At 39.0% G+C, this 23,867-nt stretch overlaps 2 protein-coding genes across 2 annotated transcripts in view; one reads left to right on the forward strand and one right to left on the reverse strand.

Moving 5' to 3' along the window:
• Positions 1 to 715: 715 nt before the first annotated feature.
• Positions 716 to 7,389, reverse strand: RIDA (reactive intermediate imine deaminase A homolog). The gene is made up of 7 exons (XM_010709167.3): positions 7,249 to 7,389; positions 4,320 to 4,425; positions 3,757 to 3,811; positions 2,885 to 2,953; positions 1,881 to 1,936; positions 1,385 to 1,492; positions 716 to 1,000 (listed from the first exon to the last, which is right to left on the reverse strand). The coding sequence occupies exons 1-6, from the start codon at positions 7,311 to 7,313 to the stop codon at positions 1,424 to 1,426; spliced, it is 420 nt and encodes a 139-aa protein (XP_010707469.1). The 5' UTR covers positions 7,314 to 7,389; the 3' UTR covers positions 716 to 1,000; positions 1,385 to 1,423.
• Positions 7,390 to 7,485: 96 nt separating this feature from the next.
• POP1 (POP1 homolog, ribonuclease P/MRP subunit) overlaps positions 7,486 to 23,867 on the forward strand; it is a 21,973-nt gene continuing 5,591 nt past the window's right edge. The window contains exons 1-12 of the mRNA XM_019614372.2: positions 7,486 to 7,719; positions 8,751 to 8,915; positions 9,768 to 9,943; positions 12,503 to 12,751; positions 13,874 to 13,961; positions 14,158 to 14,333; positions 14,841 to 15,091; positions 15,214 to 15,307; positions 16,081 to 16,192; positions 16,764 to 16,883; positions 22,587 to 22,738; positions 23,214 to 23,247. Of these exons, the coding sequence (XP_019469917.1) occupies positions 7,596 to 7,719; positions 8,751 to 8,915; positions 9,768 to 9,943; positions 12,503 to 12,751; positions 13,874 to 13,961; positions 14,158 to 14,333; positions 14,841 to 15,091; positions 15,214 to 15,307; positions 16,081 to 16,192; positions 16,764 to 16,883; positions 22,587 to 22,738; positions 23,214 to 23,247 (1,741 nt within the window). The 5' untranslated portion in view covers positions 7,486 to 7,595. The remainder of the gene's footprint in view (positions 7,720 to 8,750; positions 8,916 to 9,767; positions 9,944 to 12,502; positions 12,752 to 13,873; positions 13,962 to 14,157; positions 14,334 to 14,840; positions 15,092 to 15,213; positions 15,308 to 16,080; positions 16,193 to 16,763; positions 16,884 to 22,586; positions 22,739 to 23,213; positions 23,248 to 23,867) is intronic.

Here is a 23,867-nt window from a genome sequence, read left to right on the forward strand (position 1 = left end):
TTAAATCAAAGCTGTAGAAAATAAAAGATGTTGACAGTATAGCCAGAGAGAGTGAACAAGGAGAAGCCAAGACTAATAGCATTCACATGTAGAAAGTTTATGTGTCAGGTCAGGTCAGAGTCAGGTACTTTTCAAAGGTCGCTGCTTCAAAGTTCAGAAAGCAAAGAGAATTTGTTCATTTACCCTAAAAAAAAAAAAAAGAAAGAAAAAAGAAAAAAAAAGAAAAAACAAACAAACAAACAACGATGTTGTGTTAGGTAAGCAGCTGTAGGGGGAAATAGGGAATCAACTCTAGCATGAGTCAGCTAGTTTTCAAACTAGTTCTTTAAAAAAATTAAGTAAAAACATCCATTGCTTAACTGCTTGCTTAGATAGCAGATGAATGCAGAGGAATGGGATAGCTTACCTACACCAGCCTGACTTCTCAATACTGCTTAAACACACCAAGCAGGTTCGTTCTCTCTCTTAATGGCAGAGAGAAACGCCAAGAACTGCACTGCCATAGTAGCTGAAAGCTTTCTCTCTTGAAGGATTGTTTTCACCCGCAGCTACTGGGCAAGAGATAAGGAACCTACTCTTGTGGTTTGAATCATTTCTTAAAGAGAAAGCAAGATAGGGATGTTGGTTTTTGGTTTTGTTTTGTTTTGTTTTTTCCCTAATGGAACACCGAAGTACAATCGGGAAAAGAAAAGTTTGCTCCCAGAAGAGACAAGCACATTTTTAAACATGCAATTATTATTTATTCTCATTAAACAGGCTTTTCCCCCTCATACAATCGGAATGTCTTTTTCTCCCCCCAATCACAGTATAGTCAAAGTTGAATGGCTATGAAAAAGACTATGAAAAATGTTGCAGGTAGAGATTCATTTGAAGCTGATTTGTATCTATGAAGACGTGATTTTGGAGAAGCATCACTTTCTTCTTTCTGAAATGAATATCCACCCTGATTAGCGATTGCTTCAGCGTGAAAAGTGTAATCGAGCCTCAACACTAAACCATTCTGCAAAGAAAGCATTTAAGATAGTTTAGAAATGAATACAAATGAATTTCCCAAAACACAGAAGTGAAAATGTATGCTAACCAAGGCAAGTGTTCTACTGTTTTCACATTTCTCACATTTTTCTCTAATATTTAAAATTATTACTAAAAAACTACTATTACAATTAAATGATTTTTGTATGCCCTGATCACCCACGGTGTAACTGTCATACGTGCACCTAAAATGTGTACTTTAATACCCAAATACCATCACAAAAAAAGGCTCCTGTTCTATAATCAAACCCAACAGATTTTAATAGCACTCATAGGTTTCAGGCTTTTCCTGCAGAAGACTCTGTACATTTCTATTTCATAGACTAGAAGGCTGCAATTGAGAAGAAAGCACCTTTCCAGGTAAGCTTAGTGTAGGACATTCAGTCTTCACTTATAGAGAGGCTGGAACATTCTGGATGGGTCCTTGAATGGCAATAGCTTCGATCTCAATCCGGGCACCCTGTGAGAAGCAACGAAGAAGAGTATTAGGAACTTTAAATACTTACTTTATGAAGCTATTGGGTATATAACATGACCTGATATGAATAAAAGAAGGACATCTGGAAATTATATATTCCTGGCAGTTGCATTACTAATTTAGCAATGTTAAAAATGCTGGAAACCCTTATTTCTAGGGTTGTAGCCATCTTTCACTGTAATGCCAGGTTCTCCCATGTTCTCAGAACCTTTACATGCAGGAATAAGACTGACATACTTAAAAGCAAAAATTAAATACTTCAGAATATTCAATAAAATAATCACAATCGAAGCGATTACAGAATAAGAAATCTGTTATAATGTTTCAGAAGCAAGGACTTTCAGAATTCATTTTTGTAAGTTACACTTACTTTTGGCAAAGCAGCAACCTGAAAGGAGACTCTGGCTGGGCAGTTTGATTTGAAAACTGCAATTGAAACAAAAACATCCACTAATCATTTAAGTTTGCTTGATAAACAACAGAGTTCAAAATCATTTGCATAAAATGCAGTCAAGTTTCAAGTTCAAGAATATGAGACAAACAACCTTCAGTCCACACACTCTCCTCTCCAATTCCTCCTGCCTCCCATTTGTTTCCCCCTAGTTTTTTCTACTAGTGAAAGTTAACACCGATTTCAGAAATGGTACATTCAGGATCCTGCAGGGATAATGCAGGTTGATAACTCACATCAAAGAACAGCAACAATCGCTTTCTTTAAAAACAGGTAGGAGGACTCTTTGGCAACAAGTAACTGAGTATCCAGCCTGTCTGTTTTCACTTTACTTAAGAGACTCAATTCCATTTTGACATGCAGAAGATTGTTCATCTCAAAAGGCTTCATTCAACTTGAGATACTGCTAAGTAACTAAAACCCAAATCTATACAAATAAGGAACTTATGTGCATAGACTCGTAGCTCACTAATCACCAACTTGAGTTTACATGCAATTTGGTCAACCACGCATTGTTATTTAATTTCCAAGTGCAGCAGGGTAGCTCAACCTTACACAAAAACTAAGCTTAGTCAAAGATACAAACAGATTTTAAAGAAATGGAGATACACAGTCTGAAATTAAGCATCTTAAGGCTGACCACAGCAGAACGGTGTTAGAGACAACATGGCATCCTTCAAGGCTAGAAGGTGTAGAAGCTCAAACTGCATATAAAAAAAATAATGAAATGGTAGGACAAATCCACACCTAATTAGCCTGTATTTGTTTGCTGCTTGCACATAGATGTTCTGTTCTCACGTTGTATTTCTACTGAAGTCTCAAAGAACCTGGGACTACATTAGCCGAGTCATTGAAACACTGCTTATAATGAATATCATCAATTCTGCAAGCTGTACTGGTAAAAAAGCAGCAAGTCTACTTACATTGACCATAAATATCATTCATATCACTGAAGTCCTTCATGTCTGCCATCAAAACCGTGGTCTTCACAACTAGAAATTAAGTGCAGTTATTTTGTACCTATTTTATACAAAAGTTTAAAGTCTTTAATGCAGTTCTTGCTTTTATTCCAAACGTCTCAAATATTTGAAACATTTTGAAAAGTTTTGCGATCAGATATTGATCATTAGAGCTGCCACTGCAGAACCACCAAGAAAAACTGAATATCTAATAGATAAAACTTGTATACTCTTGACCTGTTTTGAGAACAGCTCTTCCATTTCAGATTTCATTACAAACCCAGTTCTTTTAAAAGGGACCAACGTGAAGAAGATTGATTAAAACAAGTTTTAGTATGTCAACTGTTGGCAAAAAAAAAGTATATCATATGGTATCTGCTGCCAAAATGGTCCATAAAACATCTGAGAATATGGTCTATGCAAGAATTTATTTATTTATTTTAAACTCATGACTGCCCAAGCCAATACCAGTTCTAAATTTGGCTCCATTATTAGAATCAGCCACAAAAGAAAAAAAGGTATTGAACATGCCTGTAACACACATGCCATGGACATAGACCTGTTTTTATCTGGAGTAAAGGATGCTTAAAATGCCTGTGGTCAGTTGCAGCTTGCCCTAGCCGTAAGCTGCTTCAGTTTGAATTGAAGTACCATGGACAGAAGCTTCAGGTGAGAGGCAGCATCGCACTGATACCCATCACACAAAGACTTGTGCATCCATTCTTTTCCTCTGTCTATTGATAAAAATTGCACGTTGATAAACAGCCTATTCATTAAAAAAAAAAAATCCAAGTGAAAAATAATCACTTGTTCGCTACCTTCATATCAGCACTTACCATTGCTAAAGTCACAGCCTGCAGCTTTCAGGATTTCCCCCAAATTTTTAAACGCCTGTTGAGAAATGAGACAGAAGTCTTATGTATCACCTAGGTTGTATATGGGCAATTAGCTAGGTTACAATTCATGTTTATATGCATTTACATTGTAGCTCACCCAGCAGGCCTTCAACAGTCAGAGCAAAACCAAAAATAGATTAAGAAGTGTATTAGTAAAAGGTAACTTTTAATAAACTCCTAATACTAGACCACTTACTTACTAGGTGCAAAAACAATACAGCTTCACCTCATTCTATCTACTACCTCACACAGCTTCTGCTGGGGGAACAAGTCTTGCAGACTCAGTGACTCAAAATATCAATTCCTTCTTGTATGAGATACAGATGTCTCCTTGACCACCAGACTGTTTGGATGAAAAATGACAGTGAAGGAATTTTTTCTTGTTTTTACTTCACCTTGGAGGACATGCAATATGCTTTAAGTCTCCTCAATTTCCCATGAGTTTACATTTAACAAGAAGGAATTACTTAACAATAAAAGATGACTGCTAGAGCACATCTTACCTGCTTAGCTTCTTCCTTTACACCTCCAGAGACAAGCTGCCCGCTGGAAGGTTCTATACCTATCTGTCCTGCAATGTACATAGTCCGGTCTACAAGCACTGCTTGGCTGAAAAGAAAAACGATATTTCAGATTGAAAGTTTTCTCAAACCATTTAACTATCCAAAAGTACTCTCTTGGCTGCAGAAAATATGAAATGCACTTAGAATATCTGTTTTTCTGAGATATTATATCATAAATTAAATTGGAAAAGATCTTCAATATCAAGTCCAAACATCAACCTGACTGACTGAGTCCCATCACTAAACCACAGTGCTTATACATGGGCCATGCATTCAATCCATACATATTTGATTCAGCTGGGACTGGCACAGTTGTGAAAGCACACAACTACACGAGCATAGCTCTGTTTTTATAGAGAGAGATAATAAATACTGATTCCCCAAAAGGTGCAAGATCTGAGCGCAGCAACCCAACACTAAACACAGCTACACACTTTCCATGCTGTAGATTGCACAGGAGGGAGACAGAGCAACTTTGTATCTACCCAATAAATATTCCAGCTTAAGAGGTGGTTCTTTGCCTACCTTACATCTCAGCTGCAGCGCAATAAGATAAAAGAAAGAAAAATCAAGAGGGCTGATTACTACAGTCAGTGTTTTATTCTCATACAGGCACCATAAATGAGTTACAGCTGCAATATGAAGCCTCACAAACATTCTCCGGCAATATTTCTCCAGTGGCATGAATGTGGCCAGTTAGCACAATTCCATTCCCAGAACAGTGCCTCTCCTCTTGCCAGCTAACCTGGATGACCTGGTGGCTGGGTTACTTCAGCAGATGAAGAATCCAAGCTATTTTTTATGTGTACGTCTAGTGTGCTTTTGCTAAAATAGAGTTAGAGATGTCAATAATTGCTAAGTACTACAAACAGATTAAAAGATTAAAACAAAGACTTTAACCACCTAGTAAACATTATGCAAGAGACATAACATACATCTCATCAGATGGTAGAAGTATTTTGCAAAGGAATGAGAGAAAGGCTCTTTTCAAAGTGTTTGTTGTGTGTCAACATGAACTTTCTTATCTCTTGCCATCCAATAAGAAAATACATTCCTCTAACAGTTGAACAAGCCTCTGAAATTGCACAGAGGTTAAGCTCCTTCCTGAAGTATCTAAATTAGAACCTTAGCTCCACTTCAGCATCAGTGTTGAAAGAAAGCCACTCTTTAACGAACACTTTATTAAATCTCTTAATTGCTGTCTCATTGACAGGAAATGTACATATGAACACAAAATATATTCTTCAGTTTTCTCTTCTAGCATGTCATACTTTGAGGCATAAGCCAACAGATGACAACTCATGTTTCTATTGAATGTGTAGGGAGCCTTGCAACAAGTTGTTAGCATTCTGAGCTCTCTGGAAAAATGAGATTGTCTTATACTGCTTATCATTAAGCAAATGGCAACATACATGCTTATCCTAATGGAGCTTTGGAAAGTAACAAATCATGAGTAACTGTGGGGAGGCAGAGGGAGAAGCACAATGAAGCCTTCCAGTGACAGATCAGCATTTTCAGCAGTCTTGAGCCTTCTTCTCTGTTCCTTGACTTCCTTCTCCTTGTATGGTTACCATGGAATCACCCATTCACTGTCACTTTCAACAACTCACTAACTAAAGAATATACTCCCGCTGCAGTCGAAGGCATGAGCCAAGTTCACAGAGACTCCAAGCACAAAAACTGGGATCAAACTTTAACTGCAGATGTATCCTACAATGAGGGTCAATTGTGCATCTCTGCTGCAATCACAAGGAGTAGTTAAGTGCATGTCACACATTGTTCACATTTCAGTACACTTGAGTGCAAAGCTATATGGATGTTATGACCTTGGCAAAAACAACACCATCCCCTTCAGACAGATGGCACCAAGAAACAGGCTCTTCAGTGACGATAAGGGGGAAAAGTTAATCAGACTTTCTTTACACAAAGAGTTATTAACACAAGTACAGCATCTGTCACACCTTTTTAAAAGTTGCATGCACAGACGCATACACACACATATAAAATTACTGGAAATTGGAGGAGTTTAGTAAAGAAAGTGCAAAATAGGGTACAAATAGCACATGGAAGGGTTGCAGCAAAACCAGGAATGCAGCACTTCTGCCATCCATATTAAACCCTCATTGAGCACCATGCTCAGAACTGAGATGTAGCACTTATTTCTTACGCAATTTTTTCGCTCAGTGGACTTTGAAAAGCATACTGGAATGTGATCGGTAAGTTTGCCACTAACTTAATTGATGTTAGCCCTGTGAGTTCAACAACAGGCTGCACAATAAGTAGCATTTCATCACGAACTACCAGTCAGCACAGGACACGGGAGTTAATCTATAGCAGAAAGCTACGTTAAAGGCTAAGCCAGTTGGTGCATGCATGCAACTGAAGAACCCTCACTTTCCACATCTCAGATGCTCCCCTACCCACAGGCAATACCAAGCCCTGGCTGCAATCCACCAGCAGTCTGCTGTTGGCAGAAGGTACCCTCAGAGTGATTGGATTTTCTCTGCTCCTACACCTCACTGGAATTATAAAGACAGAGAAACATAAAGAACAGCAGGCTTGAAGTTCAGAAAGTTTCACTTCAAAGTGATGGGAACAAAAACGCTTGTAAGACTCTAAAGTGCCACAGGTGGAAAAGTCAAAACTGAGGAGGCTGCATTTATAACAGGAAAACGAAGCCTAAGCCCATTATTAAGAGCCTCTAGAAAGCACTCTGGTGCTCACCCCCAGTTCTTACACAGAAGCTTACCACGCTTCTCAAAGAGAGGGCAACGCAAAACTCCTCTGCTACCACACATGACGGACACCTCATTGCACCACCAATCGGGACGGACCATAAACCAACAAACCTCTCCCGCCCGAGCCGTACCTGTAGGCACCCAGCGGCGCAGGAGCCTTAGCAGTGCTGATGATTTTCCTTACCACAGAAGCCATGACGACAACCACCCTCACGTTCCACCGCTCCACCTCCCCACCCCTCCCGCCCGCCTAAACACCAACCCTTCCTGCCCGCCTCCAGCAGTGCGCGCGCAGCCTGCCGCAGTGCATTCTGGGCAATGCAGTCCTTCTGGATGTGGCTGCGCGGCGCGCATGCGCCTCTGGGGTTTGGGAGGCCGCGTGTAGCGCGAGGTTGGGGCGCCGCGCATCGCCTGCAGCGCTTTAGGCCCGTCGGAAGGAGCGCGGGACGGTTCGCCTGAGCGCCGTAACCCAGCCGAGATGTCTGCAGCGAGGGAGAAGAAGCGGGCCAGGAAGATGAGGAACCAGCCGGCCAGCGTCACGCTCCCTGCCGAGCCGGGGTCCTTTCCCGGCGGTGGCGGCAGCAGGGCCTGCTCGGCCCCAGGTACGGCCTCTCCTTCGGGACGCGGAGCCGTTGGCAGCAGCTCTGTGGGTGCGACCCAGGAGCTCAGGAGCCTGCTTTAGAGGTTGGTGGCCCTGCCTGTGGAAGGCGGTTGGAGATTCGTGATCCTTGAGGTCCCCTCCAACCCGGGCCATTCTGTGGTTAGATTTCTATTGCTTGATTTTGGTACTCATTTAGCTGCCTGTACCAGAAAATACGTACTTTAACTGCACCAACATACACGTGCCATGTGCTATGCTTACTGTGTTTATTACTGCAACAGAAATGCGTGTGACTTTACTGAAGACAGAAGGACAAACAATAGCTAAACTTGTAGGGGAAAAAAGAAATAAGAGAAAGAGGGGAAAGTTTTGCTCTGACTAGACGACAGTAAGAGTCTCTGCTGATGGCAGTCACGTAGGCTGATTTTGATCACAGAATGATCATAGAATGGCCTGGATTGAAAAGGACCATAATGATCACCTAGTTTTAACCCCCCTGCTATGTGCAGGGTCGCCAACCAGCACACCAGGCTGCCCAGAGCCACATCCAGCCTGGCCTTGAATGTCTTCAGGGATGGGGCATCCACAACCTCCTTGGGCAACCTGTTCCAGTGTGTCACCACCCTTTGTGTGAAAAACTTCCTCCTAATATCTAACCTAAACCTCCTCTGTCTCAATTTAAAAACCATTCCCCCTTGTCCAATCACTATCCAGCCTCATAAATAGCCATTCTCTCTCCTGTTTATATGCTTTGTAATATGTTCATGTTGATCAGGTCTTTCCCTCTGGGCTTAATGGGTCTGAGTATGGGAGGTATGGATTGGGTATCATTTTCAAAATGTGCAAAAGCACATGAATCTGCTGCTGGCTTGCTGGCTAGCTTTTTTTTTTTTTTTAATGAAAAATAACTTTTTTTTCAGTTATATGTGTTAAATAGTCAGAAGAATGTGCAATGCAATCTTAATAAAGCTATGTTTACAATCCAGTACCTGGATGACTTTGTATTTCTGTGTTTGTTTCTAAACCCTCCAGGAGATGTTCGTTCTGAGCAGCAGTATCAACAGCATAAATTTTTGCATCAGTCACCTGGGCCTCACTATAGGAAAGACCAAAATAGAGGAGACTCAAGAGGCAGAGGGAGGGGAGGATTGCAAGGAGAGCATCAGAGTTCTGAGGAAATGCCTAGATACATAACAGGTTTGTATGTATAATAAAAGGTCACACTTTCCAGGGCAACTTGCTAGAAATTGCTTGTTGTCTATCTTAGATTTTGTGCAATAGCAAAAATCAGAACAGGTGTTTTGGTCAACGTGTGTGTTGTCTTTCTGTTTTTCCTGATTTTCTCCAAAATAAAGAAAAGTTTGTGCACTAAAATGAATTACTACCTGTTGTTCGGTGAGTCCTCTCAGACTTCTGAGTTGAAAAATTGCACTCCTTATAACGAGGGGTATGCATTTGGGTTTTGGTTTACCAGTAAAATGAATACTGACAGCCATCTGTTTTTAATGTAGTTGGTGGAACTGTTTATGCTCATGTTGTGAGTTAAAGGAACTTCTAACAGAACGTTTGTTTAGGAAAGCAAAGAAACAAATTAGTTTTTCAAATTATGGTAGTGCTATGATAATGAATGCACTTCCATAAGGATTAAACAAAATCAACCTCTGATTTCTTTATTTGATCATTTTAAAACTGTATGTGTATGATCATTGCTTCCTGTTTTTTCCATGATTAAATTTTTCCATCTGTCTGAATAATACATGCAAACATTGCTGCCATAGTAAAGAAGTACTTTGTGCGAGTAGAACTTGTTGGTTATACCTCAGCTTTCAGTATTTGCCGTAACATACTGGTAAGCTTCAGGATATCTGAAGTACAGGAATTATGTTCATAATAGACAGCAGAGGATATCTTTGCTTTATCTCAGGAAGTCATTAGACTGGTGTACTAGAGATACTCTGCTGGAGTTCACTAATTTATGTACGTTGTCCCTTTTTTTTTTTTTTTATCTTTGCCATTTGCCATGCTCTGATGGAGTTCTTTTCATTCCAGTGTCTACCTTTGCTCAAGCTCGTGCTGCTGAGATCAAAGCCATGCTGAAAGCAGTTGCACAGAAGTCTTCCAACTCTCTAGTTTTCCAGACTCTGCCCAGGCACATGCGAAGGCGAGCTATGAGTCACAATATTAAGCGCCTACCCAGGCGACTGCAAGAGGTTGCCAGGAAAGAGGTATAAGTGCATTTTATGGTATTTGATGAGCTATATAATGGACATAGCTATTGTGCAGTGCTCAGCTGTACATTTATTTTATACATTTTGTTACTGTTCAGAGCTGAGCTTGTCTGCAAAGCTTCCTTATATAGAGAGGCTCACAAACTTAGGCTGACATTTGAATGCAAAACCTACATTTTAGTAGATCTCAGAGTAGTTGTCAATAATCTCTTGGCTTCATGAGTATTGTATGTCTTGAAAAGTTACTGGAGTAATGATGATCATACCCCCTACTGCAGGAGCATTTGTTTGGCTAGTGTATCAAGGTCTCAGGTGATGTAGGAGTCCTCAATAACACCTGCCTATCCTGCAGCTCACCACTGCTTTGAGCTGTGACTTCACAGGACTCAATCTAGCACAACTTGTTCATAACTGGCACAGCATAGCTCAGACAGGGTAAGTGCAGTGGAGTAGCTGACAGGTTGCATGCAGCTTAAGGCCATTCCTTGTTGGTCGTTAAACTCATATTGGAGTAGCATCTTATCATTTAGCCAGAATGCTTCTATGTATTTACTTATTCCTTATATGCTATGGCATTTCTCTGTGTAAAAAAAAAAAAAAAAGTTCAGTAGCTTTTCTTTACAAGATGGTCATCTGATGTTTGGCATTCATCGCTTTCTCTGGACACTTCTTAAAGTGATCAGATGAATTTGCTAGGTAAGTTTTCTGTTTATTAAGGTTGATTCATTGACATATTTCTTGTATTCTTTTTCCCTCTTGCTTTACCTTTTTTGAGTTCTCTGAGAACTTTCCTCTTCTTCCTCAAGTTCCTGAAGATTCATGATTCAGAAACTGCATCATGTACTTCTGCATGTGTTCCTAAGGGTGTGGTTTATTGGATCTTCATAACCTGCATCTCTGCTTTTATTGCTCCAGTTGGCATTTTTTTTTATTTGTTAGTCATGTTGATCTACAGCGCCTTCTTTAGGAGGAAGGCAGCATGGGCTGTTTTGCATAGTTTACACTCTGCCCTTGTTAAATAATTTAGATTTCTTTCATGCTTGTATTTGATCCATTTGTGTTCTGCTTTTTTAACTCCTTTCCCATGATAGTATTTCCAACTTCTGTGTATATACTCACATTGATAAGTTCTTGCTTTAACTTTTGCATGGTTCTTGGATTTTTGGGGTGCTATAACTGTCCCTGCTGCAACTGTTTTACTTCAACCACATTCTCTCTCCTTGGTTCTTTTTGAAGTTTGTGTTCTTATGTAGGATATTTTGTTTCGTGCTTTCTTAGAACTTCTTTTTCTCCTGAGCTGTTTCCTTTTTTACAGGTTCTGCCCATTAGTGTTCAGAGTTTGAAGTCTGTTTCTTCAAAGTTGACTGTTCTGGTTCTGCTGTGCTTTCTTCCTTTTCTTAGATCTTTGAATATGACCATATTGATCCAAAAGTTTCCCTTGATTATCTCTTACTTCTTCACAAGCTTGAAGACAAATACATTTTTTTTTGTCCATATTACCACATCCCTTTTTTTTCTCTGATTGCCTTTCACACTTATGTACCATTTACCTAGTGGCTTATGTTGCCTGATCTATAGTGGAATGATTATTCTGATTGTGACTTGGAACTTTTAAAATTATTATGTGCACATCTGTCTTTACATCATGGCTAGTTTCCATGTCTACTCTGCTCACAGCAGTGATCTAGCATTCTCATTCTTGTAACCAGTTCTAATTCTAGTTCTAACTCCTAGTTCTAATTCTTAAAACCAGTGATCTACTGTCAACCATTTCTTTGTGAGCCCCCAAAGGACATCCTAAGAAGTAGGGTTTTTCCTGCCATTTCTCAAAAAGACAAATCAAACCTTGAGAGACAAGCCTTCCTCTTCAGCCATTCACCCTTAGTAATTCTATTCTTGACTAGGTCTTTATCAGGAAGTTTGTCTGACATCACCATATTGGCTTCTACACACTGTAGAGACTGTAAATATCCTTAGGTCCTATCTGCCAGTCTTAGAATCCTTGCTGCTCCTCTATGAGCTCACATCTGCAGGTTCTCCTGATGCCATGTTCATTGGTTCGTATGAATATGCTGATGTTGAACAAAAGTTTTACACAGGAAAGCAGCAGTTCTTACCAGTTCTCTACTGGTACGTTTCTGAATGTCTGGGAACTCTGGTTTCTGGGTTCAAGTTAGCCTTAATTTAATGGGCTGCCCTGGGAGGTGGTGGAGTCACTGACCCTGGAGGTGTTCAAGGAACGGTTAGATTTTGTGTTGAGGGACATGGTTTAGTGAGTACTATTGGTGATGGGTGGATGGTTGGACTGGATGATCTTGAAGGGCTTTTCCAACCTTGGTGATTCTGTGATTGGTGGAATTGTGTGGATGGGACTTGCATATACTCTTTCCATTGTTTATTATCCTCAGTCCAGATTGCAAAGTTGTGGGGAGCTAATGTCAAAATAAAGCATAAATTATGCTAGTACTTCCTGTATCCTTATATATGCTAACCTTTTTCTTCAAAAGAAGCTTTTCTTTTTGAGATTTACTTCAGTGTTTTCTCTTTTGAAAACAGGCTGAGAAAGCTGTACATCAGAAAAAAGAGCAGTCCAAGACTAAATGCCGCAAAGCCAGAAGACGCCACGTAAATTTGGTAGCAGATTTTAATCGCAGGCAAAGGAAAAATATTTGGCTGGAAACACATATTTGGCATGCAAAGAGATTTCATATGGTAAAGAAATGGGGATACTGTTTAGGAAACAGCCCTACAGAGAAGTGTTACAGGGCTTGTTACCGAGCCATGACAAATCACTGCCTTCTTCAGGTATCACATTTGCATTTTCCTTATTCTTCCTTCAAGGCGAAGTAATCAACTCTTCAGTTCTAATGCATGTTTTTGTCACTTTGAAGTAATGTTGTGTCAGCTGTTAATAAGAGCTAGCTATGAAAGCAGGGTGAGGAAAGTGATCCTGCCCCTCTACTCTGTGTAGGTGAGACCTCATCTGGAGTATACTGTCCAGATGTGGAGTCCTCGGTACAGGAGAAAGATAGACCTGTTAGAGATCATCCAGAGGAGGGCCACAGAAGTGATCCAAGGGGTGGAATATCTTTGCTATGAGGACAGGCTGAGAGAGCTGAGGCTGTTCAGCCTGGAGAAGGTTTTGGGTAGACCTGAGTGTTGCCTTTCAACATCTAAAAGAGGGCTATAAAAAAGAAGGGACAGATTCTTTAACAGGGTCTGCTGTGACAGGACTAAGGGAAATGGTTTCAAACTAAAGGAGAGGAGATTTAGATTGGGCATAAGGAAGAAGCTTCTTACAGTAAGGGTAGTGAGGCAGTGGAACAGGTTGCCCAGAGAGGTGATGGATACCCCATCCCTGGAGGCACGCAAGTTCGGGCTGAATGGGGATCTGAGCACCTGATGTAGCTGTAGGTGTCCTTGCTCACTGCAGGGGATTTGGACCAGATGACCTTTAAGGGTCCCTTCCAACTCAAACGATTCTGTAATAAATGAGTAATTTCATAAGTGTTGTGAAAAGTGGACAGTATCAGAGTAAGATGAGGTTATAGAAGAGTCTTACATATTAAAAAGATATCTGTAGCTGAAATACTTCATCGTCAGCCATAGGAGCTAAGAGATTCAGTGAATTCCTGCATCTTCTTGCTGAGAAGGATGGCACCAAAGGCAGACACTTTGTTGTGTGACCTTTCTGGTGTACTTATTCAAGGAGCGGGTTGTTCCCCAAATGAGAAATGTCTGACAGCTGTCCTACAGCAAAAAACTTTATTTAATTAAAAAATAACAATAATAATGTTTTCTGTTTGACTCAAGCAGTTGTTTTTCATTTACTTAAATTTAACTGTAAATTATGAAGCTCTATGTTGACCCTTCCTTGCCAGGTTCACTTTCAAGTGTTCTCACTTTTCCACTGTCTTATTGTTTCAGGATTTATCATACTATTGTTGTTTGGAGTTGACTGGGAAAGAGAATGAGCTTCTGAGACAACTTGCTCGAATATGTAGTGTTGATGCAGGTAAGATTTAACTAGTTTGATAAGTTTTTGAATAGTCTGAAGCAGAGACGTCCAACCTGCCAGTTGCATGTGAACCAGGACAGCTTGTACTGTGCTCACCCCGTGCTGCTGTGCCATCATGGCAGTGGCTCTTAAATTTTTTTTATTTCTTAAACAAGAAGTTACTTTGTTTTTCAATAAGCATCTTCTTCTTCAGGATTAACATTTGGAGCAGCCAGTTGTCTGTCTGGAAGATTCGAAGGTTCCTTGAATCTTTACCGAGCAGATCGCTATCCTGAGGACATGCTTGGTCCTGTTACATTTATTTGGAAACCGAGGTGTGGGTCTGAAAACAGACAGTTATGGATCTGGATGCATCCAGCTCTCAAGCAGGTATCCTGTTTTTTAGTGTTGAACTCAAATTTCTTCATGCATTCTCTGTTTCTTATGCTGCAGATATGTTCTGAAAGGTTTCCACTCTTAACTATCCTGTCTGCATCTTATTGTTGTACAGAATGTGCATGCAGCTGAAGTATTTTGTGTGAGCTTGTTAAAAATTTTCTACTGCCACTTTCTGGGGATTTGTTCACAATATGTTGATGCCTGTTTTGCTTCCTTCCCACTGCCATCCGCAACAGGCTGTTTGGTCCCTGTCATCACAAGTAGTCATAATCTGAACTTAAATTGCAAGCACACTTTTTTTTTTTTTTTCTTTCATTAATTTGAGTGACAGTAAGTTTGTAGCATCAGTATTACTTTCAGCATGTGACAGTGCTCTCCATGGACTTAAACAGAGTGAAGATCATTCCCTATAATTCAAAATGGAAAACAATCACTAGAATTGAACTCATAAAACTGGACTGCTTACTCTCTTAATCCAAACTTTTTACTTTTTTTTAGGACGTATTGAATGAGTTGAAAGCAATTTTCCAGTGTTCAGGGCCTGAGGAGATCTGTATTCCTGAGCCAATTGCAACACTAAGTCAAGAGGAAAAACAAATGGATGTTGTTCAGAGCCTTGGCAAAAAAAGAAAGAAGGAGGACAAAGAAGGAGATAAAGCTGTGCCAGTGAAGAAAATAATTGGTGATGGCACTAGAGATCCATTCCAGTCCTACTCCTGGGTCTCACAAACTACTGGCATTGTGATCAGGTTTGTTCACAGTAGAGTTAGAAACTCTGACCCTTAACCTGTTAATGTAGCTGGATCATAGCATAACAGAAAACTGTGTGCTGTACGATTGTACACTCACCTGAAACTTCCCTCTCTTTCAGCGATCAAACAATGGAGATTCTCAAATATCGACTGATTGGCCCGTTATCACACTCTGTCCTTACAGAGACCCTGAAAGCTGCTTCTATCCAAACAGTAAGGACAATGGCCTGATGGGTATTACTGTCATTTATACAAGAGTTCTAGAGCGTGCAAACTTCTTCTTGCTAGAAAGAATCATTAGGCATATTTATTACGAAAGGTTAACCTATATATTTCTACTCTGTTAGCTTCTCTATATTGAGCCTCTCGATTAATGCTAACCTCAGGAAGAGTTTGTATCTGGATTTCTGGTATGGGTAGAAAGAAAATGGAAGCTCTGATGCTGCTGAGAAGGCTCTAAAGGTTTTGCTACAGTGATGTATTGAGAGGTTGAAAATAATTTGTACTTTTTGCAAACCATATTACATTTTTCATTCAGTGAGCTAGAGGACCTTTTGGGCAAGACATGAAAGGTATAGAAAACATTTGTGTTTTAAATCAAATACATATTTTCTCCAGGATTTAGTATTTTATCCACCTCTTAGCACATTCCATCAGTGTAGTTTTAATGGATGTGGGGTTTTTTTGTGTGTCTCTTGCAACAAACTTGAGGAGGCCATGACATCTCTGGTTTTCTATAAGAAGTCGTTGACTACAGAGTTAGGAAGAATTGTGGATTGCTTTGTTTACTTTTGGGATACAAACTGAATATGCTTATTGGAGAATACCGTAAAGTGAAATGTAGGAATAAGCTTCATCAGGAAAAAATGGTTTTGATTTGAAACTTGAAGGAAGCAACCATAGTGATTAAGGCGAACAGACTGAATTCATATGATTAGAAGTTACTGAATTACTGCTTGAGTTAATTGGATGATGTTGTTTTCCAGGAGATGGTGGATTCAGAATCGAAACTGAATAACTGGTGGGTAGAAAACTGCAAGGACTCTGAAAAAGTATCTCTTCATCATCGTCAAACAGCTATCTTTGAGCTCTTAGAAGGTATTTGGGCATGGGCAATAGGGGAGGAAGGGGAAACTTAAATTCTAGTGGTCAGAACTGGCATGCAACGGAGTTGGCTTCAGTTTGGTAAGGCATAGTTTGTGTTTGATCAAGAGAGTAATGCCCTTGAGCATGTACTTAAGTAATTACTGTGGCATGTCAAAGATTTGAGAAACATTACTTTTTATTTTTTTAATGGAGCTTTAGTCCTTTTTGAAGGCCAAACTCTTTAACAGATATATTCTGTTTTGTTTCTTGTCTTCATAAACATTTCATTTCTAGCACTGAAACAGGTAAGGAGCTGACTGGTAAATCTCAAACTATATTCAAGCTATCCAGTGAGGCGATTAAGCAGAGATGAGGTAAAACTTTTAAAGATGTTTTATAATTTCTTTAACAAGCATTGGTGAATTTTCAAAACATGCTGAATCGAGTACCTCTGAATTGCTACTCTGGCTTATAGTGGTGTCACATCACTGCAGGCAAAAAAGTACAGAATAACAGTGCAGGAAAAAGTAATCACAGTTTTATTGGTGGTTTCATGGCAATGTTCATTTGTGTATTTTTAAAGGGATAAGTTCACCATCAGAAATGCCACCAGGTACAATACTGGGCCTCACTGTTGGAGATCCTCGTGTAAATCTGCCAAAAAAGAAGACAAAAGCCATTCCAGATCCGGAAAAGTACCAAGGTAAAATGCTTTGCTTACATTGTGCTTGCATGGAACTGCCAAAGGCATATGAAGTTCAGTTTCTCTCTGCACTTCTGTTTTCATTTACTGTCCTTTTCCACTGCTTTTTTTTGTTGTTGTTGTTTTCCTCTAGCATTAGGTTTCAGAAGTTTCCTTCTTCTTTGTACATACCTCTTCGTAGCAGAAACAGGCTTAAAATTGCACGGGTTGCATATATTTTAAAACAGCAATTGAGAGGGAGGGACATGCACCATAGCTGGTCTTGTGCTCAGTGGAAGCCTCTGTCTGACCATACAGATGATCCAGGTTCGAATCCTGGCAAGGCCAACCAGGTGCTAAAAGCTACTCAGTGACTACTTGGTATTTAGTCTTCCAGGTGCTATTTCTCTCTCCAGAAACAGTTCTAGAGTTTGGTTTATAGTATTTGAATGTTGCAGTTTCACTGTAGGAAAATGCAAAATTAGCATTTTAGATTGCTAGGAGATGCATGAGTGACTTTAGACTTTCATTTCGGTGCAAGGTACAAGATCAGTTGGATTTGAACTTCCTTGAAAAATAAGCAAGAACAAATAAAATGGGATTTCTGCACAGTGCAGTGTATGCATTTACATTTAGGTTGATTGGATACAGGCTGCTTAAGGTAGTATGAGAAACAGAATAGCCAACTAGCAAACAAAGACAAGTGAAGTTTCTTTTGGTTGCGTATTTCCAAGATGGTAGAACAATACAGCCTTATCTTTTGTTTAAACCAAGTTGAACACTGATTTTAGTTGCCATCTTATCAACTCTTCCTATTCAGACTTTCTTATATCTTCCTATTCCAACCTTTGTGGAACAGCTTCTGTCCTGTTTATTATCGTTTCTGCTCAGTTGCTTTCTCATCATTAATGTTCATGTTGGAAATGTTGCTGCATATGTGACCTCTGCTTTGGTTCCTTCCTGCTGAGGAGTAAGGTGAGCTATATAGCACTTGTTTACAGAGACTGGTTTGAACTGTTAAAGGAGTTAGCAACCAAAACAAGTAATTTCTCACCATTCTTTTGCTTGTCATGTCTGTGAAAATATGTTCAAGAAGGCGAGATGAGCTGATGTCTTCTAAGCACTGGAAGTGCCATGTAGTAGTTTTTCTCCCTCTGGCAAAGATGATTCTTCCCCAGGATGGAGGGCTGTGATAGAGAGGTAACAATGTGTTGTAGGGAGTCAAGGGAAAGAAGGTACTTACACCTTTTTTATTTTGACTTGCTAGAAATGGCCATCTCCAAGTCTTTCTGTTTGGAGTTATCCTTCAACTTGCAAGAAATCTCGTTAACCACGTAGTCAGAAAAGCCAAGCTAGTTTTGCTTTCTGGTTCCTTTCTGAGTTAAGTGAGTGTTTTGTTTTGGTTTTTCTTTCATCATAAACTTAATACTATATCTGCCTTTTCTGACTTTTCTTCAGGTGAGGGAGAAAGTCTTTGATCAGCGAACAAGAAAATGTAAACTGCATACAATGCCTTCTAATTTGGGTTCTACTAAAGAACTTGGTGTTGCACAAATGCAATACTGTCAGATCAGTTAGAAGTAGGCAGAAGAGTGAAGGATAATACAAGTTCCTTCCAACAGAAAATAAAAAGGGCATTGTGGTAAGAGTAAGAGAGTAGAAAAGGATAGTTTTTCTACAAGAAGCAGTTAAGAGGTAATTTCACACCTGAGTGACTTCTTAATACTGTGAATACTGGGAAATGGGAAGACTCAGAGGATTATTCAGAATCTCCTGTGTACCTATTACTTTATATAGTGGGGAAATCTTATGGTATGGTAGTTCATCTCTCTTATCTAGGAACCTTAAAACTGAGGTGTGACTGCCACTCTTCTCTCTGCCTCATTGATATTCCTAGGTGTTAGTTGAAGAGAGAAGCTATTATTACTCTCCAAAGCCTATTGTTCTTATCTTAATTTTGTAATTGACAATGTGACAGCTACTACCAGTGCAATATCTCGCCTCAATAGGCTTATTTGTTCAAGTAGTTGAAAGAAGTTACTTGGTTTTTGTTTGTTTTTTTCAATACTTCTAGAATATCAATCCATATTGGATTCAGATCCTTACGTAATTTTCTAGGCTGGGGGAAGCTTTCAGTTGCATTTGATTCCTGGTTATTTTTATTTTATTATTCTTTTTTTTAAAGAAAAATTGCATCAGTATTAATAAAAGGAAGCCTAGGCATAATCAGTTATTGTGCAAAATGCATACAAAAGGCAGATTAGATAAATAATCCGATCAGTTCTCTCTATGCAAGCATTATGATTTCTCCCCACTGTATTCTATTTCAGGACAAGGAATTATGCACAGCTTGTGATCTTGTTAGGGCATGTGATCTTACTGCAATTTTCACTGCCTCTATAAATCAACTGTATTTATTTATTTTTTTTCCTGTCAACCTACTTGATTGCCTGGCAGTTTTGCAGGAGTTCAAAAATCCATTCATTAAATGGAGGAGAAGCGGTTGAAGGTCATTCTGTGCAAAAAGATCACCTCTAGGTGAAGAATGTAAGCCACGAATATCTGGAATGACAATACTGCACACTGATCTTAGTGTTGCGCTCTTCCATAGAACTCTGTTGTCCATGCTTGATGTTAGATTATTGGAATATCCAGCGAGAATTTCATCAAAAGCAACGCATTACCAAAGATTATTCTAATTCAGTTTAGCAGTTTTACCAGCATTTTTTTCCATCCAGTTCTGTCCTCGTTCCATTGGTTCTTTTGCCCAGTAGATACCAGGAAAGGAATTCCTCAAATGTATTAAGGACAGTTTGTTTAACCAAGAAAAAAAAAAGAGAAAAAAAGGAATTTAATATTGGCAAGTTGTATACGTTAGTACAGCAGCAGTACTACCAATGTTTCCACAGTAACACCCACAAAGAAAGTCACGTTTCTCTTCTAGATAGTTGGTCCCTTGATGGGAGATGAGGTCTGTAATTTCACTGAGTTGGTTTTAATTTGCCCCTTGAGCAAATCATTTTGTGAGCATTAGAATTACATAAACTTTCTGAGTCTTGGTTTTAATGTAACCTTACTCAGTTGTGGTAATATGGCGAGATGATCTTTATGTGAGTAATGTTACTAGTCATTCATCCTTGCTGTATTTAATGTTTTTCCCTTTTTTGTTTCTTGGATATTCAAATACTATTGGTATTAATGTTAAGTTTGAAATGGTACTGCTTATCCTAGCAGATCCCATATTTGTTTTAATCTCTCTTGCTTTTTAATGTTATGTAGAAGTTAATTGCTTTTCTTAACATATGTTTACTTTGAAGATGCATTATTAGTCAAATGTGCAAATGGTTTAGGTAAGTTACAGACTTCTTAGCCCATGGGTTGTCATACATGAAATCTATGAAATGATAAGCATCTATCTATTTCCTCCATCCTCCTTGTTTTTTTCAAAACATTGTAAAATACGTCTGTGTATTTTTTCCCTCTGTGGATGATGTGTTCTGAAATCAGAAGAAATTTCAATCTTTCCCACTTACACTCCTGAATGCATATGCATAAAGGACGCATGCTGATGGGAATTTAACCCAGAACTGTCCTAATTTCTTTAGGCTGCAAGATAGAGAGTTTATGAGTAAATCACTTTTTACTGCCTTTTCAGCAGGTTTATGCCTTTTGGAAGTCAAACCTCTGAGCGATCAGTGCTTACATGATTGCGAATTAGCAGTAGTCTTCTTTCCTTTTAAAGTACTCTTCCGATGTTTTGGTTTGCTGCTACTGTCTTAGCACTGTTTGCTGCTCAACATGGGGTCTGTTGGAACCTCTAAACAGTCAGTGAATTAAATGCAGAGGAGAATGCATCATGAAAGGTGAGCTAAAGTTCCTTCTTCAAACACAGAACCTGAGTCTTTGCCAGTAAACACGTTCTTGCAGAAGTTTGCATATCTGGTCTTTTACATTGGCTCTTCTGGTACTACCTGCATACATGCTCTGAAACTACTCCCTAATGGTGCTTATGTTTCTGCTTCTGCTACTGCTGCTCCTCAGAGAGGGATGGAAAAAATTCAAACAGATGCACTCTTAATCTTTAACACTGCTAAGGTAATTTTAGAACAACTGTTGGAAACAGAATGAAACCTTCTTTTCTTTCCCTGTGTTTCCTGAGCACCAGCCATTGACATCAACAGAAGTAGGTAATATGATGGTTCTTGCTGACTTCTGTGTGCTTAGTAATAGGCACAATAGTTTGTGTGCTTAGCGTTTCCTCTACTAGCTGTAGCATCTTATTTGCTGCACCATTAGCAACTTACTCATCAGTAGGTTTATTTCCCCAGCATTCTTTGAAGGTGAACTAAAGAAAATGAAAGGGGAACAGCGTGAATTGGAGTATGTTTTGTAGAGAGGTAAAATTCTCCAGGTTGAATGTGAATGAAAGAAAAACAATGCACGAGGTTAGAGATTTTTAGAGTAAGTGAGGAGAACATTGGGCTGTGGGAATGGAAAGAGACGGGCATTAAAGGGCTCTTTAAAGTGGAAGAAAAATACTCATGTTCTGCAGTATAGGAATTCTAAGGAACGTATGTTCTTTAAATAAGAATGCTTAGCAAGTGTCATCTTAATAGCACTACCAAACTCAGGAAAGCTGCTACATTTAATGTTTCTGAGGATTTTTCAACTCGTAGTAGGATGGACAGCTGTAAATCATTTACAAACGATTACAAACATAATTATTGCAGTTATGTTTGGCAGTACCTATCCTATTGCTAGGACAACTTAATAATTCATATCTTCTGTACTGAAATTCTTTGTCCATGTTAACTGAAAAAAAAATTACCTGAGTTCATTCAAAAGATTAAGTTATTTAAAAACAAGCAAGAAATATTGTGTTGCTCTAACATGCAAGACCACTTAGATGACAAAGCAGTCCCCTTAAGTTTTAACTACAGAAATATTAGCAGCTTCATTGTGGTTTTTTATTTGTAAAGTTTATTTTACTTAAAATATGGATTGATATGCATTGCATGCTAGGTACTGAATGCTGAATGCTTTTAATCCACAGAGTACAAAAGGTAGGTGTACGTTTTCTTTATTTTGTTTGAACTGGGGAGTTGAAGCAGAATTAGTTTTAAAGCCCTGTTGATGAGTTTTAAAGCTAAAAGTCTTATTCATCTTCAGTAAGCACACAACTGTTGGACTGTGCAGACTTATGCAATACATGGTCTTCCTTGTAGTGCAAAGCCTGAAAAAATCCAGAGTGGGAAGCTAGTGCTAAATAAGCATTGCACGGTAGTCATACCCATAGAAATGTTTCCTTTACGTACATTTTTTAAAGGGCATCTTTATTTCTCCTCTAAGTTTGCTTAGGTAAACTTATTCCAGGCTTTGAAACGTTTTTCTTTATGATTTTTACCAGAGTTGGTGAACTTCATACTTTTCCTGACAGGTCTGAGTCCAGAATATTAACAATGGCATTAAAACTTGCATTACCAAAGATGATGTCATGTGTATTAAGTAATACCTGTCTGTGTGGGAATGCCAGGTTAATCCTTCTGAAAGTAACAGGTAGTTTATCTCATGTTTTGTATTTGGAAAAACATACATTAAGGTAGGATATTCCAGACACTCTAATGATTACATTTTAAATAGTCCGTTTTCTTAACTGTTTGTTCATTGTACTCATTAGAGGTTTTGAAAATTTGAGTTTTGTTTGAAGGTTCTCTTCTTTTGTAGATAATGATAAAGTTAGGCAGCTGTACCTGGAGGGTGTACCCGTTGAGTGTGCTCACAGCTTTATTTGGGACCAGGACATCCATAAGAACGTCACTGAAAATAAAATCTCAGAGCAGGTAACTGATGAGGTGGATTGCCATGGAGAAAATGGATAATGGTCCGTATAGTGAAAATCTTGAAACTTGTGTAAATGCAAGAGCAGCAGTCTCCTAATGTAGTATTAGCACACGACTGAGTTGAAGTGTCTGTTCTGTAGCCTTTATGTGATATTCTTGTATAGCAGTTATTAATATCCAGTTAGAAGGAAGCTTTACTGAATTGTCCGCTGAACTAAATAATTGTGGTTTTATTTTTCTGAGAGATTTGAAATTGGATTTTCCTGCATCACTTTGACTCGCGTAGCACTTAAAAGGAATGAAGTGCCACAGAGGTGCCACAGAGATGCCCTGTCCATTTACTCCTCAATCATAACCAAGTGAATTCTCCTGACAAGAAAAAGATGAGACAAAGTAGATCCCTCTGGTTCTGAACTGCACTACACTGTTGTGGTCATTCTAGGCATCTGTGATTTGTTGACAGTTTGAAGTGCACTTCTGCAGATTCAAAATTTGACATTTACATTGGCAGTGGATGTACAACCCACAAATATACTGGCAAAAAGGTAACTTTGCCACTGGAGGTGATAAACTTTTGACACCCTTGTAATCAAGGAGAAAATGTTTGTGTGGCAGAAACATTTCTCGAAATGTTCTCTTGATGCAGATTGGTTTTGTGCTCTTTCAAATTGTCTGTCATAGTGTAAAAAAGCAGAATGCTTCCTCAGTATTACAGTAATGCATAACAATCTTCTTATGTTCTTCCTCTTGTGAAATATACAACTTAGCTTACAGAACAACCGGTGCAAAAGAGACATGCAGAGACATATATAATTGCAGTCTGGTGCTCTGGGTTTTTTGTTTTGTTTTGTTTTTTTCCCCATGCATGTATTTTTAATGCAGTACAATGAAATGTAACAAGTGATGATTGACAAAGCCTTGGTACCTGCATGCTTTCAGTGAAACTGATTCATGACAAAATACTCTTTTCTGTATATCTCTCTGGATATAGTTCAGATTTTCCCTTTGTGTTGACAGACTGTCTGAAAGCATGTGCTCAGTACAGCCTTGTGCACAGGTCTATAAATACCAAGTTGGAATACTTGCCTTTTTTCTTCATCTGTGCTGTATGTCTTTGAACTGGAGTTTCAGTACCTTCCTTTCATCAAGAACAATGGAAATTTAA

This window comes from Meleagris gallopavo, chromosome 3 (genome assembly GCF_000146605.3).
Source record: "Meleagris gallopavo isolate NT-WF06-2002-E0010 breed Aviagen turkey brand Nicholas breeding stock chromosome 3, Turkey_5.1, whole genome shotgun sequence".
NCBI classification, from domain to species: Eukaryota; Metazoa; Chordata; class Aves; order Galliformes; family Phasianidae; genus Meleagris; species Meleagris gallopavo.

Excerpts from the sequence above, each read along its gene's own strand:
- RIDA (XM_010709167.3), bottom strand. The coding sequence starts at position 7,313 with ATGGCTTCTGTGGTAAGGAAAATCATCAGCACTGCTAAGGCTCCTGCG. Across the intron at positions 3,812-4,319 it reads TAAAGGAAGAAGCTAAGCAG|GCGTTTAAAAATTTGGGGGA; the intron begins GTAAGATGTGCT and ends ATTTCTCAACAG. Across the intron at positions 2,954-3,756 it reads AGGCTGTGACTTTAGCAATG|TTGTGAAGACCACGGTTTTG; the intron begins GTAAGTGCTGAT and ends CTTAATTTCTAG.